At 37.5% G+C, this 15406-nt stretch overlaps 1 protein-coding gene across 2 annotated transcripts in view; it reads right to left on the bottom strand.

The window, feature by feature from the left end:
- Positions 1-1487: 1487 nt before the first annotated feature.
- LOC149212046 (valine-tRNA ligase) overlaps positions 1488-15406 on the bottom strand; it is a 113306-nt gene continuing 99387 nt past the window's right edge. For both annotated transcript variants that reach the window (XM_089391663.1, XM_089391662.1), the window contains 2 exons: positions 2227-2428; positions 1488-1999 (listed from right to left, as the gene is read on the bottom strand). In XM_089391663.1, the coding sequence (XP_089247789.1) occupies positions 1782-1999; positions 2227-2428 (420 nt within the window). In that variant the 3' untranslated portion in view covers positions 1488-1781. The remainder of the gene's footprint in view (positions 2000-2226; positions 2429-15406) is intronic.

The following is a 15406-nucleotide window of genomic DNA, read 5'->3' as shown; positions in this document are numbered from 1 at the left end:
AAAATAAAATTAATATAACCCTATGCTAAAATAAAAATTCTATGTCATTATTTTTATTTTTCTTAATTTTTGTTGGATAGTTAAAGTAAGCTTGACTTGGTCAAGTTACCAGTGGTTTTCAAACTTTCAAACTCTAGGCTTCTAAGAACCTATGGTATTGACCCATGGTATTCATGTGGAATATAGTCTATTTAAAGGGGGGAATTAAACCAGCCTAGATTCATCTTAAGGTTTTCAAACTTTCAAACTCTAGGCTTCTAAGAACCTATGGTATTGACCCATGGTATTCATGTGGAATACAGTTTATTTAAAAGGGGAATTAAACCAGCCTAGATTCATCTTTTGTATATCTGAAGATTAAATGGATCTAGACTAGTTTAATTATCAATATTTATTAAGTAGATGGTAGGATTTACTACCATGAAACAAATATTTTTTGTAGATCTGAAGATAAAAGGGATCTAGACTAGTTTATTTATCAATACTTATTAAGTAGATGGTAGGATTTACTTCCATGAAATGGATCTAGACTAGTTTAATTATCAATACTTATTAAGTAGATGGTAGGATTTACTTCCATGAAACATCCACCAAATATTTTAAATAGTAATCAAGATAAAGGGTTGAGATTTCTCTTCAAAATAGTTATGTCAGTTTAGTTTTTCAATTTAAATTTAAAAGAATATTAAAATAAAAATAAAAATCTTATACACAAGTATCATTAAATTGTGCTTACTGTTACTATTCCATAAAATATATATTTTTAATAGCCAGAATAAAAAATTTGATATTCATCTTAAAAATAATTATTTCATTTTTATTTTTCAATTTAATTAAAACAATAAAATATATATTTTTAATAACCAGAATAAAAAAAATTGATATTTATCTTAAAAATAATTATTTCATTTCTATTTTTCAATTTAATTAAAACAATAAATCATCTCCCGTCATAGATTCTTGTTAAGTGCTTTATTGTTAATTCTGTCGTCTAGGCTAAAACTCCCACCTAAAATTGACAAAATGTTAAGATACCTAACAGTTAAATTCTTGTTATTGTGCTTTATTGTTAATTCTGTCGTCTAGTCTAAAACTTCCGCGTAAAATTGACAAAATATTAAGATACCTAACAGCCAGAAATTAGACTCTACAAATATCAAGCACCGGAACCTCTAATTCTGAAGGTGAAAACTACAATTATTCTCTATATGGCCTTGATTAAAAAAATGAAACTTCTTAAAGACTAGTGTTACTTCCTATGATGGGATTTTCATAACAGTACTTTTTAGAACGAGAGGAAGTTTCGGTTGAGAACGCAATGAATTCAGAACCAAGCCTTGTAATCTTGCAAAATTTGTACCCCTCGGTAACTTTACCTGGTTAATTTTATCTATTTCAAGATCAATAAACTTTATATTCAAGAGCTCTTATCAACACAACTGTGAACAGAAAATAGTAGGAAGCTCATGGATAGAAAGAAAATCGGATGTTCAAAAACCATATTTTATATGGATATCAGTGCAAAGATCACTGAACCATACTTGTTAGGAAAACCCAGAGAGTAAAAAAGATGAAACACCCAAGCATCTGAAAGCCAAATCATCAATTTTGTCAAATTATTAACAGCTGGCATGCCGTAAAAACATGACACAAAATTCAAATTTTCAAGTCAGTTATTTCATATGTACATAGAGAGAAAAAAATATATGTTACAGTACACTAATTTGACAAAACAAATAAATTTTGCACTACATTATATTACACTGTTTATAACTTTATAGTTATAACAAATCCTTGAGACCCAACTCTATTTCCAGATCATCATCATCCTCAAAAAGTTTCAAAAAGCGTGCTGCTTGTTCTTCTCTCTTCTTTCGCTGCCACAGTTTATATAGAAATACTGCCACAGCTACAATAGCAACAAAACTTAAAAAAAAAATCACAATTCCAAGCTTGGTATTGCCTCTTTTATTGGAGTTGGCTGAACTTGGATCTGACCCTGCAAGTCAAGGAGGATCTCATTGAATCTCTGCTATGAGGGATACATTTCTAAATAATGTCTAAAAGAAACATAAATGTGCACATAATGATCATTAGATGCACCAGGGGGAAAAACCCGTCCAGTAGATATATCCAAACTGAATTCAATTCTAATTTCTTGCGGAGTTAAATAACAGAAACTGGTTCCACAATGTTAAGGTCTAATTTTTCCAAAGTTGACTTTACCTGAATCAGAATCATTGCATTCCGGACACAAAAATGTTGCATTGAACTCTTTGTTTTTGTGGTGCTTATATCTCCCTTCAGGTGCTGGACTAAATTGATCCGGACACAACTCCCACTCATCAAATGTATCATCTGATGTTAACTTGTCCTCTTCATAAAACCCACACCGCTTGCATTTTCTTCCTGGAAATGCTGTAAGAGGCTGAACAATACAGCAAGAAAATGTAAAAATTATCTTATTATATCAGTGCTTCAGTACCTTAAGTTGCCGAGAATTTAAACTGCTCTTGAAATGAATAGCTGCATGTTTGCTCTTATGCTGAAGAAATAAGCCCAAATTATTTCTCAACTATCCCTACTTATCGACTGTACATAAATAAAACTTGAACTATCTAGCTTCATGTAACAGAGACAAGGATATACGCAAATATCATTCAAGTCATCATCTGTAAAGAGAATCATGTCAATAGTATTTAGATTAACTGCATTATTGTATAGCCTCACTAGTTTTCATAGCATTCAGTTCTTAGTTAGCAAGTCATAAAGTGGCCAATAATTGTCAGATATCTTCGTATATATCCATATACGTGGTCATGATTATAAAAAATGAGGGCTACATGGAATGGGCAGACCTTGGAATGGAAAAGACAGCATACAGGGTTGTAGAAAGGTGATCTCTAAGTCAATATGTAGTATCCCTAGGTAATTTTTACCCTTAGGGTTAAAATAATTCACAAGATAAACTCTACTACTCTTCACAGTATTCTTTCAATTTCTGGCAGAGATAGAATACACCAGTGCTGTCAACAGTGGACTTTAGAGTACATCAATAGTTCACATTAGTTTCAAATTAATGGGGCTATTACACCAGAAACCGCGCTGTACAACCTTCATAGCAGTGGCATTCCTTCAATACAAGCAGTGGTGGTTTCAATACGATTGCAACAGTAATCAAACCCGACTTTACAAGACTAACTGTGGTTTAAGGAAACTGCTCAAACTGGACCTGTTACTTCAATTGCTTCAGTAGTATACCCAACTTGCCATTGCCTTTCACTGTGGTTTTACACTCTTCCAAACAAATTTGACTCTGTGCCACTTGATCCTTGTTCAACGTGCATTTTAACTCATCCGCGACTGCCTCAGAGTGCCGTCCATCACTCAGCACGAGTTTAGGAAGGTGAACTGTGGTCTCCCTACCCTTCCGCAGTTACGATCACAGAACCTTCGTCTAACCTCCCTGCAGCTACCATCCATCACGGGAATTCTTGTTTTATCTCTTCCACCACTATATTATTATAAACTCTTCCGCTGCAACAACTGAGACAGGATCCACAAGAAAAGCCCCACTGTCCATCTCGCTTCACACCTCCGAATGATTGTTTGGAAACAGAGCCAGCGTAAATCCTTGCTGACCTGAGGAACAGGACCTGCAGATGGAACCCTAAACGGATCCTCTGCTTTTCGAGGACTGGCTGTTCAAACCATGCTTGATTGGAGAAGGGACACTACCTTAATTAGATAACTGAGAATTGACTCGCTACTCTTCCAGTATTTGCTGTTCTATGTTACAGAAGTCACAGAAGCAAAACAGCCCACGAATTCTCCTTGAATGCCAAAAATCAGATGAAAGAATATAAAATTAGAGAAATAGAAATGGACTAGCTAGGTTGGGATCATCTCCAGAAACTAATCAAGGGAAAATGGGTCATAAAACCCTCAGAGCCGCAGCTCAAAAGAAACAGAGATATTCCAATCCAAATCAATGATGATAAAATGATCCTCTCTCTCTTATTTATAGATTCCTCATGGGAGTCTCCTTTCCTTAATTTAATGAGAGGGGTTGCAAGTTTAGCTCCCAAATCTGGCTTTTTGCCCCAGGTATCCCAAATCTACCTAATGTTGCCCCAAAACATTGGATAGTGGGTTCCCCCCTTTATCAATGACTATAGCCTACAGTGTTGGATATGCTATTCTGTCCTCCCTTGGGAAATTTAATCCATAGGGAACATTACAGTCCCCCCTTCCCGACATTGCTTGTCCTTCATGTTCAGGTGCTGCATAATTTTTCCTTCCATCAAACTTGACACCCATGCATCTCCTACATGGCTTTCATCAATTTTAGTTCCACTGGTGCAATGTCTGTCAGGTTCATTGCCCTCATTTCCCAGACCTACTGCTTCATGTTGACTTCCACACTCCCTTGCTGACAGCGATACATGAGGTATACTTGTGTGGATGCCCTCTCTCACAGTTTTCAGTGCATGTGCTAGAACTTGTTCTTCATAAGCTGATTCTGCATTTCCACTGTTGAAATTGGGGCAGCTATGGGATGAATTTTCCCATAGGAACCCAAGGAGAAACCATATTGCCCCAAAGAAAATTAATATTGGTTAGAAGTGTTTTTGGCACTCCTCCTTGCTATGACAACTTTATTAGGGCAAAGCATCATCGCAGAATTTGGTAAATATATATTTAAGAGAATTTTTATTAACACTTTGTGAGCAAAGTGAGGTTTCTCATCAACTCGGCTTTACAAATTAAAGGGTCGCATAAACTCTCATGGTACCCATTACTCCATCGAATTGTATAAAAAGAGCGCCTTGGAGCTCATTCAAAGACACATTATCACACACATCACATTCTCTTCTAATCTTTGTGGCTCGCATGTATCTCTGTGTTCACTATTACAATCTGTAGCTCGCTATTATACTCTATGGCTCGCTCTATATTTCTGAGGCCTGCATTTGTTCTGTAGTTCGCACTTATCTCTGGTTCATTTTATATTTTGCTCACTACTTCAATGGCACTCATTTGTATATTTCAGTGGCTCACATACTCTACTTTATAGCTCACTCTGCATTTCTGAGGCTTGCTCTATATCAGTGTTGTGAAAATCGCGATTTTTTCCCTCTGCCAATAAAATCGTGATAATTAAACGAAAAAAAATCGCCGGATTTTTTTTTGCCGATTATTATTGAAAAAATCGCGATAAAAACTTAAAAAATCGCCAGGGGTCGCGACAGCATAGTTTTATAATGTTTTTTTGGGTTTTTTCATGCAATTTTTTTTTAAAGAAACAAATAATTTTTGAGTGGGGCAGTTTAATGATCAAGTCTAGGCCCTAGTATGGATATGCTATTCATGGTAATGTTTATCTTAAAGTAAAAGTGACATTCTCCTTAATCTTCATTTTCATCCTTTTACTTAAATTTTTAACATTACCATGAAATGACTTAGGATGTTTGAGAGTGGTTCCAGCCTCATTGGATTTCATATGGAGAAAGTAGAATTTTAGATTTCATTTAAAATCCAGCAGACTTATCAGTTTTTCAGGATTTCAGGATTGGGAGATTGTAATGTTTCCAGGTGACACCACCTACCCGGGCTACCCCTGCCACCAGTAGAGGACGTGGTCTACCTCCTATAGCTCCTACTTCTAGTTCTTCAGCTTCTAAAGCACATCAGACTCCACTGCCATCTCCACCAGCACAGGCACCAACATCTACATCTAGAGGGAAAGGGAAAGTTGTGGCATTTTCTCGCAAGAGGGGCAGAGGAAATCAATAGGATTAGACTTTCATTTTATTGTATATGACATTATGACATGATGAGATACATTATCATATTTTTTGTTGTTATTTTGAGGCTGAGTTGGGACTCAAGGGTCAGGACTTACTATTCAGGAATCAAGACATGATTCAATGTTATGTGTGATTTTAGCGCTAGAAATGATATTAAACATCTTATATATTAGTTTTTTTATCATATTTATGTGTCAATGTATTTATTTTATGTTGTAGATGGTTTAGATATTAAAAAAATTGAAAAAAAATGAATATTTTTGTACCAAACGATTTTTTCCCGATTTTTTCCGATATTTTCCCAATAATTCCGATTTTTTCCGATTTGTTCCCTGCGCCGATTTAATCCCGATCACGATTTTCACAACATTGCTCTATATTATTGTTGCTCGCTTTATATTCCTATGGCTCGCATACATAAATTTGTGGCTCGGATCTATTCACAGTGGCTCACATTATATTTCAGAGGTTCCCATTATATTTTTGTGGCACGAATTGTTATTTCTATGGCTCGCTACAGTTCTCTGTGTGGCTCGCATAATTTCCGTGGCTAGCAATGTATCTTCTATGGCTCATACTAATTCTCTGAGGTTTGCCCCATCTCTGTGGCTCGTATTTATTTCTCTATGGCTCGTATTCATTTCTCTATGACTCGTAATGTAATTTTGTGACTCACATTTATGATGAGGATTGTTCCTACAATGACATATGTTAGAGCAGTGTTATATGTGGAGAGAGATGACTTGACAATACTACTCATGACATATATATATATATATATATATATAGCAACTGGCAAATGATACTTATGGAAATCCTCGTGACAGTAGGGTTATGATAATAATATATGGCAGAGTGACCTTTAGTGATAATAGTATGACTACAGTACTCTTGATGACAGTTATGACAGTGTGATGTTTATAGCAGTGACCTTTGATATGGTATGGGAGTAACCTCTAATATGACAGAGAACTTGGTAGTAACCTTGTATGGCAGTGACCTTTGATATGACAGTGATTTTGACACAACAATGGCAGTGACCTTTGATATGATAGTGTGTATGGTTATGACCTTTGACTATGACAAAGACCATGTTGCATAACAGTGATGAATGACAATGGCAGTGACAATGGCCTTGATATGGAAGTGACACTCTGATGTATGGCAGTGTATCAGTGATGTATAGTTTGTCTCTATGACAGTGGCTTGCAGAGAAATATGTTACTTGGAGATCTACCTCCCTACACTTGTTTGCTGTCTGTTTGGCCTATGAGGCCTAATGTGATTAATGATGAAAGACATATGTCTCATTCTTATTGTACTTTGTATCTCAGCTGAACATTTAATGAATATCTAATAGAAGAAGAAGAATTGATTATGGGTTTTCCCCCTTGTGGGGTTTTTCCCTGGTCTCTGACCAAAATCCTGGTGTCTCTATTGTGTATGTTTTTCTTCTGTTGTTCCTTATTATTCCATTGCATTGTTGATGTTATTGTTCTCTCTACATAATTGCTAATGATGATATGATGTTATGGGGTGAATGTAATATGAAAATGTTGAAAAAGTTTAAAAATGCAATTATCTTCAACAGAGAACAATCTAGCCCTAAAAATTAACATCCATCAGTATCTGATTCTTCAGAATCACTTTCCTCAGTGTCACTTTCCATATCTCTTTAAGTTTCTGAGAATGACCAATCCCCATCTCTTAAATGAAAGAAATATGCTCCCAAACGAAATGTTGAAGATGAAATCCCCTCAAATGGAGTGAAGTCATTTGAAAGACTGGAGCATATTAATGCTTCTAGTGCATTGTTTGATGGGAGGTCATTCAAATCATAATTTTGAACACACTTTGTTATCTCATAAATTTTCAAACCATTAGTCCCTTCCTGTGACAAGATACGGAATAGTGCAGCCTTCAATGTTCTAGGAACCAAACCATGATATACTATTTCAGTGAAATATGGTCTAGCATTTAGTACAAGACCCCGAAGAGAAATGAGGACCTATATAACACTTGAATTTTTGGGATCCCATATTTCATTTCCTCTACTAGTCCATGTGTTAAGAAGACTCAAGCAGACTTTTCCAGTTTCATATAAATTGGGATTCAATTTAAGACCGTGAGAATGATAGTAGACTGTCAATGGTGCTTGAGGGTAATCAGGCGGAAGATAAATATGAAAGAAGTAAAGGCCATTTTGATATGGAGAACCATTGGCTCCACGAATCATAGCCCTGAGCAAACCCATATGATCCTCATAGACTTGAACATAAATCATGTCAGTTAAAAATATTTCAAGGATACTCTACTCTTGCTGAACTTTCTTTGACCACTATCTATCATTAGAACTCTGGGTTGTTTCATGCAAGAAGTAATGGTCCAGAGAGTCCTTCACACTGTCAAAGTGTTTGAACTGGCCATCTTTGCCATAAAAAGACAAGATATGCATTTGATCTGAATTAAGTTTCATATGGGTAGGCATACTGCCTGTTGAATACTCTCCTGTGGAAACTTGCACTCTGTCTTGGCAACTTTAAACATCTTCCTCATTTATGTGGCCTCTATATTCTACCCTAATCTTAGAGTCTGTAACCTCTCTCATGTTATATGCATAGCAGTCAAATCATCTTTAATATGCTCCACTTGATGACTCTTGGAATCTCTTATAAGTTGTTCACATTCAGCATTGCTCATCTTTGTCCCATCATAGTTCCATTCAAGTCCATTCTACAGAGTAGCCAAGTACTCTTGAGAATTTGCATCCATGGTATTTGATGAGCTCTTGGAACCTTGAGATACAGGTAGACTAGTGGCAATCCTTGTTGATTTGTGTAGCTTCGGAGGTACTCCCACAACCCTAGGGCACTGGATTTGGGAGAAATTGACCCACAAGGGATTTATGTGCAAGTGTACCCAAGCAGTGGGTTTCGCAACCAAAATTGTGGGTGTGACACCAAGTGAAGAAATTAATATTTGTATTCATTAATGCATGAGGGACACCCCTGAAGGGCTAAGGGGCACCTAGGGCATCATGAGGTGTCTTGATGAAATGAAAGAAATTAATTTCCTAATGTTAGTTGGGGTTCATGAAGAAAACTCAAGTCGGCTAGGGTTTATGTCATGACCCTTGAGGGCTAATTGATTCCCTCATGAAGACAATAAGAAGGAAAGAAATGAGACTCATTTGATCACCATCCAAGTGCAATCCTCTCAAGTGAAATTTGAGGCAGCCGCATATCTGATGTGGAGAGCGAATGAAGGATACTTTTGTGTTTGGGAAGCATAACAACCCTAGAGAAGAAGTTCAAAGTCTCCTCTCCTAAGTCGAGTCTACTAGCATATTTTCTCTTTGTCAACAAGTCCATCATAGAGCCTCTCTTCTGCGGGGAATAGGGCCAAGATTATCTAATCCGTTGGAAGGTTTGATGCCCTAGTTATGTCTGCAAGGAAGGTCGAAAGGTGTGTTACCGCTCAAACTAGCAGAGGTCCTAGGAGGGGTTCCTATAGAGCAACTACTAGGTCAAGTGGCAACAATGGAGCAATAGCCCACTGTCACCTCAGCTAAAGCTCCCTGCTCTTTACAGACTTTCACCGATGGGAGGAGTCCCGATATTAGAAAAATCACTATGAGAAATATATCAATGGGTAAAGGTAGTGATTCCAAGAACCTATTCAAAGGAGAGACTCTAATGATAGGGGTTGCTTGATTTAGAAGCAAGATGAATGACTCTCCAAGGAGGAGACCTAGACCTAGGGTTGAGAAGTATTTCTTGATGTGAAGTGCCCTAGACCAAAGAATCCTAGAAGAATAGGGTTTCCAAGCAATCCTTGTGAAATTGGAGTGACAAGGTTGCGGGACCACAAAGAAGCCCTAGTGGACCCAAACAAGGTCAAGGGTTTGGGATGAAACTTCAAACAAAGGGTCTTGACCAAGTGAGGGAGGAGAAATGGATCAAGAGATAGGATTTGACTTGAAACTTTAGTGCAATGATCCTTGAAAAAGTCACTAACCAAAGGAAACCTAGGGAGAATGGTTTGCGAGCTAGGGCTTGGTACAACTTGAGATTCCACCATCGAAATAGCTTCAAAATGGGAACAACTCTCAAGTACAGACCAGTGCAGAGCTAGACCAAATTTCATCAATTTTGGATGGCTAGAATGGATTTCTTGTGATGCCCTAGGAAGCCTACTAGGGTTAGGGCTTGGAAAAGAGAAAAGGAGGTGAAAAGAATCTTCGTTTTGGTGATCACCTAGGACCTAAGTCACCTGACACGAGGATTCAGGATTCGTAGGATACGGGGATTCGAGTGTCGGATTCGTACACATTGACCCTCCGAAACAGGACACGTAGGATTCGTTATATATTATTTTATTATATATATATTAAAAATTAGATATTTCTTACACAAATTCTCATTAATGATACAAATTCATTGATTTCAAACATAGATCTTCATCTAGATGTTAGTTTTATTGTTTAGAAAGTAAGTTAGTAACATTATAGCATGCATAGAACATACAAAATTCAAATATCTGCATAAACCCTCACAACCCTCATAAACCCTCACAAACCTCATAAACCCTCACTTTTTTGGGATTCGAATCCCAAAATCAGGACACGATGTGTCCTGACAGGACACGACCGGGATTCGATGGTGTCTCGTTAGGACACGTCGTGTCCCATTTTTGGATTTGAATTCCCATCGAATCGTGTCAAATTCGTGGGATTCAGACACGTGGCCTTTTTTGGACAAATCCGGTTTCATAGCCTAGGACTAGACCAGTTCCTAGCCTATTGGGAGAATGGAGTTGTTATTACAGTTTAGTTTCAGGATAAAGACTTCAGGGGTAATGGCTTGGAGCAGTTGTTTAAAGTTTTCTACCAAAAATTCAGGCACGCTAACAGAGAATTTGTCAGCGTTGGTTCAAAAAATTTAAAATGAAATCGTTCACTGATTAAATGACAATGAAGTGTTCATTTTCTAAAAAGAAGGCGTTGCCAATATAATCGTTAGCGCAGCTTCCCATCCAGCAGCATTTTTGCTTTGTTTTGACAAAACGCTGCCAATTAATCTGTTAGCGCCAGAATCTGCCCTGTTTTTGTCAAGCGTTAACAAATTATTTGTCAACACTTTTGCAGTTTTCATCTCCACAACGTATGCCTAGTTGATCTGTCAGTGCCTGAATAGTATGCATATTTTGAGGCTGCGATAAAGAGATTGGTTAGGATAAAGCTCTCTGGAGATCATTTTTACACAATAAATATCATTTTTGGTTAAATCAAGTCAAGGACCCAAGGAAGAGCTGTTATGATGAGCATGTCAAAAGAAAAACAGGGAATTTCCATAGTTTCAATAGACTTTCTAGCTACAACTCCACCTTTTTGCTACAACAGTTCGCCATGGATCATCATTCAATGTTAACACATCAGTTGTTTTCTTATGAATATATTTTCAGATTTAGTTTAAAAACCTTGTTTTAGTTATTGTCTTCAAGTGCATTTTCCGAACAGTTGGAAATAAATTTTTGAAAACCAAAAGAGGTTTTTGGCGGGAACGAACTCGTTAACAAAAACCTCTCTCAGCTTTTACACAGGTGTCATGGTTTGGAAGATATGAAGGAATATTTGCAACCCATTTTTTCAGATTTAAATATTTAATGATTTCATGTTTTAGTCATTAACTTTGGGTGCGATTTCCGAGAAGGTGGTGATGAATTTCAAAAAACCAAAAGAGGTTTTTGTTAGGAACATGTTCATTTATAAAAACAACTTTCAGTTTTTACACAACTATCACGGTTTGAGAGATTCGAATGGATCTTTGAAGCCTATTTTTCATAAATTCGCCAAATTTAATTTTTTCTATTTTTAGAAAAATACCCAATCAACTTTCAGTTGGAGAGCCACCTCATCAATTCAACTTGAAAGCAAACTAAAGATGGATGAGGAGGTTTTCAGATCCATTTCTTTTGGATCTTGGTAGGATATGTATATATTTTTAGTATTTTGTATTAAAAACTTTCCAGAAATTGTGGATCTCAAAACTTATGTAATTTTTGTATAAATTAGAGGAATTGTAATAGATCAGGGTTGGACTTTGAGAGAAAAAACTCTATTGTAACTATGTTCATTGGAAATTAATGAAAGATCTCTTGGACTAGAAGTACAAGGGTTTTTGTTTCAGGGATTCCTCTTTAGCAATTGTGGTTTGTATCTCAGTGTTGTATTTCCTTCTTTGTTTATCATTATATGTGTATCTTCTTATCTGAATTGCAAATCAGATGTAAAATTCATGTGACAATGCTCTATATCTCATATTCAGATATTCACCTTTCAACTGATGAGTTTATACATAATTCCTCATATTGTTGCTCTGTTTTAAACTCTGAATGTACTCCTCTTCATCTTTCCATGCTATGAATGAATTGATGTCTAGCAATTGTTGATTGTAGGCCTTTGAAGGCAATTACTCTTTTTCACCAAGCTCTAAAGGTCTTGAGTCAATTTCTAATAGGACTCCATGCCCAATGGTCTTTTCCTTGATCCCCAACCAAATCTATCATTCTTACACATTAAATCTGGCCACTAAGCATATTAAAGACCTATTGTTGTTGTGACCTAGAGTAGCAGAGTTGATGAGAGATCCCTCTCTAGATTGAAGGGCCAACTTTCAATCCCAAAGTGGTTAGAGGTTACCTCAGTGATTTCCCTCCACAACCAGGAAATTACAGAGTGGTAATGATCACAGGAGTCAACAAGATTCAATGTTTAGAGATCCTTATACCCAACCAAGGAGTTCCCCAGCAACTTCACATGGCTCTAGAGGCAACAACTAGGTTACTAGGAAAATGTATACTTCTTTGATGCTGCAATTGATTACTTATCAAGGCAATTATGAACAATCATATACCCGGAGGACAATCATTCACTATACTTTTGCATGAAGCATATGAAAACCCTCACAAAGACAAAATTCAATAAATTAAATTCGCATTTCATTAATGCAGCTACTCCATCTTCATAAGCGCAAATTCCCATGCATTAAACATGTGACATAAATCTGAAATAAATCATGAAAAAGACACAAGTATAGTGAAATCTTCCAATCATCAATAGAGACAAAAATCAAAGCTCCAAGATAAAAGACAAGCTCTTCCAGACAGCGAAATACATCAAGTTTCTAATTCGTCCATCAACAAGGCTAGCGAAATTCTCAAGAAGAGATGCAAGTCCAAATCACAGTGATGATCAAATGAAATGATCATCACATCAATAAATGCCCCCCCCTACGGGGTTCAATTTTCCTAATACGGCCTGATAATGCCCCAACTAATAAAATAATGTGCAAAAATAACATTCCTTGGTGACAAGCCCACCAAGATAGCTACAAAAATACGCCTCCCAAGAGGGAAAAATAATAGATACAATAGGTCAAAGAAGAGACCTAGTGGAGTCCAATGTGTGCCAATATGAATTAATGAGCTCCAAACATAGTGCTAAAGGTGGTGGCCCCTTGATATCCAAGCAAATGACCTGTGGTGCCCCTCAAGTGGTTGTGGGGGCACAAAACATCCTCATGGGTCTCCAAATGGATCGAACAAGCTCATATCCCATCTGTAAGGGCTGGAAGAATGATGCAAGCCCTCCCATTGTTTCCCATGGCGAGACACATCCTCCTTTGGGCCCTAGATCAGCTGCCAAGTGTGTGGTGCAAAAGTGGAGTCGGTTGGGCAAGGTGGTCCAGGTGCATCATCATCGTCCAATAAGTGGAACACGAGCAAGCAATACGTGAAATTGAAGGCTCCTGTGAAGTGGCAATCTGCTCTCTACTATCGTGGAGACCTGTGGCTCTCAACACTCACCCTACAAATGCCAATATGACCCTCTAGAGGGCTTGGACCCCATATAGGGAGACCAAACCCAAGATGAAAACCCACCTGCAATCTTGTATAAGATCCAATGTGTCCCCTTACCTTCTAGTACAGCCAAACATTAGTGCAATTGAGTAAATGACCTTACAAATCATGGATCCAATTGAACACTTCATAGTGGCATGCCCTTCCATAGTGGGCTTTAGAATGTACAAGCGTCTCCAAGTTCAAAAAGAAGGTTAACCAAGGACCCTATTAGGTGGTTTCAGCATCTAAGGGGAGTGACATGTCCATGGTACATCCATCAAATGGCAGGTGGCATGTGATATAATGATGGAATGGAGTGGGGCATCAAGGAAAAGCTCCAAGCCACATGCCACAATACAAGGGTAGCTATAATAAGGGAAGCCCACATGTTAATTTTAGTTAACAATGGTATGTTCTATGCTTAGCACAATTTACTTCAATGTTCCTTTAGTAGCCCAATAACAATTTCCAATTTCTAATAGCAATCACAATAATCACATTAATAGTAAAGGTAGATAGAGCATAAAATAAACTGCAGAAGACAATCCAAGACAAGAGGACAATAGATTTGGTGGATGCCAGGTTAGAACCCCAATGTGGGGAAAACCCTTTAATCAATTCTTCTTATTATTAAATCAAAAGTTCAATGCAAAGAGAGTACAAAAGTCAAATAGACTTACCCAATACAAAGTCAAAATAGCCCTGTAAATTTCTACAGTTAACTGTAGTCAAACTTCAGCGCTAACAGAAAGTCAATGTTGGTCAAAACAACAGTCAAACTCGGCCTCCAGCAATGGTCAAAGTCAACCCAACATAGTCACAAAAGTTCTGGTCAAACTCAGTCAACCTGTGGTCAACTATGCGATCAAACAGGCTTGCGGTCAACACAAGTCAAACAGCCCAAAAAACCTCGATTTCTGTGCCAGTCAATGCGGCCCAAGAAAATCGAAATTCTGCCCCAAAAACCACAATCAAAACCGGTCAAAATCACCTCAGTCAACACTGGTCAAACTGTTTGAAATTCTGCAATTTCGCCTAGAAATTTTGTCCTAGCCACACATGTTTGAGAGAGAGAGAGAGGTTGCCCAAGTTGTACGAACCAATCTAATGAACAAAGGGAGAAGAAAGTGTGAGTGATGGATGTCCAAATGAAGTGTGAGGTCTCTTTTATTTATACATTTTGTTGTGGGTGAAGAGACACATCCATTGGGCTTCTTGAGCCTACATAATGATGAAGCTGACTTGATCAATTTGCACATGTGAGGGCATAAATTCAAAATCACACTTCTGCTTGTCCGAATGAGATGATCTTTATATCAATCTTGGACCTCTCGAAAAGAGGAATCCAATGCAATCATCATCTCCATCAAATGAGTTGTCCCAAGGTGGAATTTGGCCCTAGTTTCCAATTTTAACACTCCCTCTCAACTAGGGAGAATTCCACCTGCCAATCCATCTGTCGTCATCATGCCATCTTATCGTCATGTACCATCTCTGTCATCTCATCTCTGCTCTGTTGAACCATGAAGTAATAATGAAGAAGAATCGATCGAGAGTGAGTCACAAGACCTTACCACTCTCCACTGACAAAAGTCAGTCCAGAGGTAGAACCTCAAATGATCCCAGATCAAGTTGTTGAACACCATGCATCCTAGACATAAGGAGTACGACAGTACACGATGCGTCCATCGGTA

The sequence above is a fragment of the Pinus tabuliformis genome, chromosome 1_1 (genome assembly GCF_031772625.1).
Source record: "Pinus tabuliformis cultivar Carrire ecotype Pingquan chromosome 1_1, CPIR1, whole genome shotgun sequence".
NCBI lineage: Eukaryota > Viridiplantae > Streptophyta > Pinopsida > Pinales > Pinaceae > Pinus > Pinus tabuliformis.
The sequence above is the reverse complement of the archived record's forward strand: the minus strand, read 5'-3'. Positions and strand labels throughout refer to the sequence as shown.